This window comes from Agelaius phoeniceus, chromosome 6, assembly GCF_051311805.1.
Source record: "Agelaius phoeniceus isolate bAgePho1 chromosome 6, bAgePho1.hap1, whole genome shotgun sequence".
NCBI lineage: Eukaryota > Metazoa > Chordata > Aves > Passeriformes > Icteridae > Agelaius > Agelaius phoeniceus.
Window position 1 is genome coordinate 56,515,747 of NC_135270.1, and position 3,449 is coordinate 56,519,195.

The following is a 3,449-nucleotide window of genomic DNA, read 5'->3' on the forward strand; positions in this document are numbered from 1 at the left end:
ACTAACCAATGTCCTCAAGTACTACATCCAGGCACTTGAAGCATTTCTTAAACATTTCCAGGGATGGTGACTGCACCACATCCCTTGGACGCCTGTTCCTATGCTGGACAACACCTTCCAGGAAGAAACCTTTCCCAAATATCTCATCTAAACCACCCCCATGCAACTCGAGGCCATTTCCTCTTGTCCTGTAACATGTTACTGGGAGAAAGGGCCAACCCTTACCTTGCTACCACCTTTCAGGGAGTTGTTGAGAGCAATGAGGTTCCCCTAGACCCTCCTTTTCTCCAGGCTGCACACCCACAGCTCCTTCAGATTGGTGTTCCAGAGCCTTCCCCAGCTCTGCTGTGCATGGCTGTGCACAGGCAGCCTTTGGCACCCCTGTGCCAGCTGCCCCAGGATGCTGAACCCCACGGCAACAGGCTCCCTTCCTGCTCCTCCTGCAGGCCCGTGTCCAAAGACAGCATCCAAGATCACAGAATCCTGGAATGCTTGGGGAGGGAGGGACCTTAAAGTTCATGGGCAGGGACACCTTCCACCAGACCAGCTTGCTCAGAGCCCCATCCAGCCTGGCCTTGGCCTTGAACACTCCCAGGAATGGGGCAGCCACAGCTGCTCTGCGCAACCTGTGCCAGGGCCTCAGCAGCATCACAGTAAAAAGCTTCTTTCTAACATGCAATCTAAATCTCCTCTTTTAGTACAAAACTGTTCTGCCTTGTCCTACACGATTCTGACCGTATAAAACTCACTCTTTTGTTTTTTTACAAGATCCCTTCCAAGTACTGGAAGGCTTCAATGAGGTTTCTCTGGAGCCTTCTCTTCTCCAGCATGAATAGGGAGACTCACAGATGAAGTGTTTTCTCAAATATATTATTTATTGCCATCTTTGTACCCAGTAAAGCTCACAGGAGGAATGGACTCTCTCAAAAAGGGCATTTCTAGGAGCTGCTGGAGGGCAGCAACATTAAATGCCACTTGGCAGTGAGCACAGCTGTGGAGGGTGACCAATTATTCCTATTTCTCCAGTGCAGGAGCATGGACAGTGGAGAAGTGGTAGCCAGGGAATCAGAGAAACCAGAGCCCACCTCCTCAGGTCTCATACCAAATAATTGCCAACTCTGTGGTAGCTGAGCAGCCACATTCCATGCCAAAGTGATGCATGGATGCTCAGAGGTACAGTGTTCGTTCAAACACACAATTTGTTGTAAACTTTACATCAACTAAAGCTCCCATTAGATCAAAATATGGTCAGAATGATGTTGGAAGTATTTCCCTATAAACCTAATGTTTCTACTCTTCTACAGTACAACAATTCTATGATTCTGTGATTCTACAGTTGTCTCATTCAGAACCCAAAGTAGAAGTGATATTGCAGGTCATCAAACTTCTTCAATGCCTCAGTCTGAGCGGCTGGATCCTGTGCCAGGTGCTGGAAGAGGTTCAGGGGCTGTGCCCCCTGGAAGGCTGGGGGCAAGGAAATCTCCTGGGGCATGTCCTCATTGTCAAAGAAGAAGTGCTTGAGGCGTTTCTCCTCGAGGCAGCAGCGCAGGTAGTGCATGGTGTCATCCACCCTCATCAGGAGATACTTGTGCTGCCATTCTGACAGAGGGATCAAGGTCAGGAGGTGCATGACCGTGGTCTTCAAGGCATAGATAGAAAGGCCTGAGCCCTCCAGAATGCGAGCACAGAGCCGCAGGCACTTGAGGTGGCAGCTGCGGGGTGGGGCCCGCATGGCCACGTGCCTGAAGAACTTTGCCTCTGCCACAGCATAGCTCTCCAGCCACGTCGTGCTTGGGGGCAGTTGGGCCTCTGGAGGCTGGCTGCTCAGGAAGATGTCCGAGTCGCCTTGCTGCACACTAAATACTGTCTCCACAAAGATGCTTCTCCCAGAGGCTTTCATCAGCTTCATCTTGCAGGAGCGGCAGGAGGGAAGCACCTTCATGCTGTAGCGACGGGACTGAGGCACCATCGACCAGGCTGAGATCACAAACGTCTGGAACCAGAGGGCAATTTTCTCCCCATCTAGGTAAGGGCCAGTGCAGAGGGTGTGTAGAAGGCTGGCCACCTGATTTCTCTTCAGCTCCTGCTCAGAGTGGTGGAGGAAGCACAGCATGTCCTGGTCAGGCTGTTCCCCAGTGCAGGTGCACACCAGCTCCACGCGGACACGCATGCTCGTTTGTGGCATCTCCCCCATGCAGTCTGGCTCCAGATGGAAGGCGTGCCCACGGGGCGGCTTCAGGGGCACAAACATGCAATAGACAATGTCCTCCTCCTTATGGGGACTCCATCCTTCACAGGCACTGCCCACCCCAATGACTGGTTCCAGCACCGGGAAGAAGCTGTCTGAAAAGAGGTTGTGGGAGACTCGGAGAAGGTCATTCAGCAGCTCCTGCACCACCCGTCTCCTAGAAGCCAGCTTTGGCACTGACAGCTGGAAGCGTCTTGAAAAGATCCAGATCATATTCCTATCAGCAGGACTTTCTTCCTCACTTTCTTCACTCTCTGAGTCCCTTCTGTTGTCCACCTCATGGACCCTTTTCCTGAGCCACCAGTAGAGTGCCAAGAGCACCATCAGGGATCCAGCAAGGGCCCAGAACAGGCATTGCTGCACTGCAGTCCAGAGCAAGGCTCCCCAGGACCCAACACTCTGCTCCAGAGCCTTGTGGGCCAACTCCTGCATCATCTGAGTCCTCTGCTGGTTGAGGTCCTCATCCAGGTACACACTGATGAAATGGCGGAGGCATTGCACAAGCCAGAGCAGGAATAGTATGAGCATTATGACCTGCCAGAGATGGGAGAGGAGTGCAGCAGTGCTGAGAGGGGAGGGAAGGAAGAAAAGAGAAACAAAGGGAGCTGGCAGGGAGGGAAGAAGGGATGGGAGATAGCAGGCAGGAAGGAGAGGGGGCTAGGGAGCTGGCAGACAGCAAAGCCTGTGCCCAGTCCCAGTGGTGGCACTGTGCCCTTTGCAAGGGGTGCCTGGAAGGGGCTAGGCCCTGGATGCAGGGTTGGAAGCACTGTCTTGGGTGTTTGTGGTCCTGCCCTCATCCAGAGCAGCAGCTGGCCATGTGTGCACACTTGATGTCATCCAGACTGCCCCGGGGCAGTGCTGCTTCCTGCTCTCATTTATACCTGCTCCTCATTGTGCAGTCCCTTGTGATGTCACTGGCACCAGACACATCATGGCTAGGCCAGCCCACTGTACTGGGGCAGCATTGCCTACATACCCCTGGTTGTGACATCCCCTGTGATGTCAGTGGCACCAGAGACATCACAGCCAGGCCAGCCCTGCCCTTCATGCCCACCCCAGCTCAGACCCTCACAATGGCCCCAAGAAATCCACCAAACACAGACCCACTGCTCCCCTGGGCCTGCTCCCACAGCTCCACATCTTTCCTGTGCTGAGGAGCCCAGCCCTGGATGCAAAGCTCCAGGTGGAGCTCTGAGGGCAG

The 3,449-nt window shown here is 53.8% G+C and overlaps 1 protein-coding gene across 1 annotated transcript; it reads right to left on the reverse strand.

The window, feature by feature from the left end:
* Positions 1–1,345: 1,345 nt before the first annotated feature.
* LOC129121876 (inositol 1,4,5-trisphosphate receptor-interacting protein-like 1) lies at positions 1,346–2,776 on the reverse strand. The gene has a single exon (XM_054635386.2). It carries the CDS (start codon positions 2,774–2,776, stop codon positions 1,346–1,348), a length of 1,431 nt encoding a protein of 476 aa, XP_054491361.2.
* Positions 2,777–3,449: the final 673 nt, after the last annotated feature.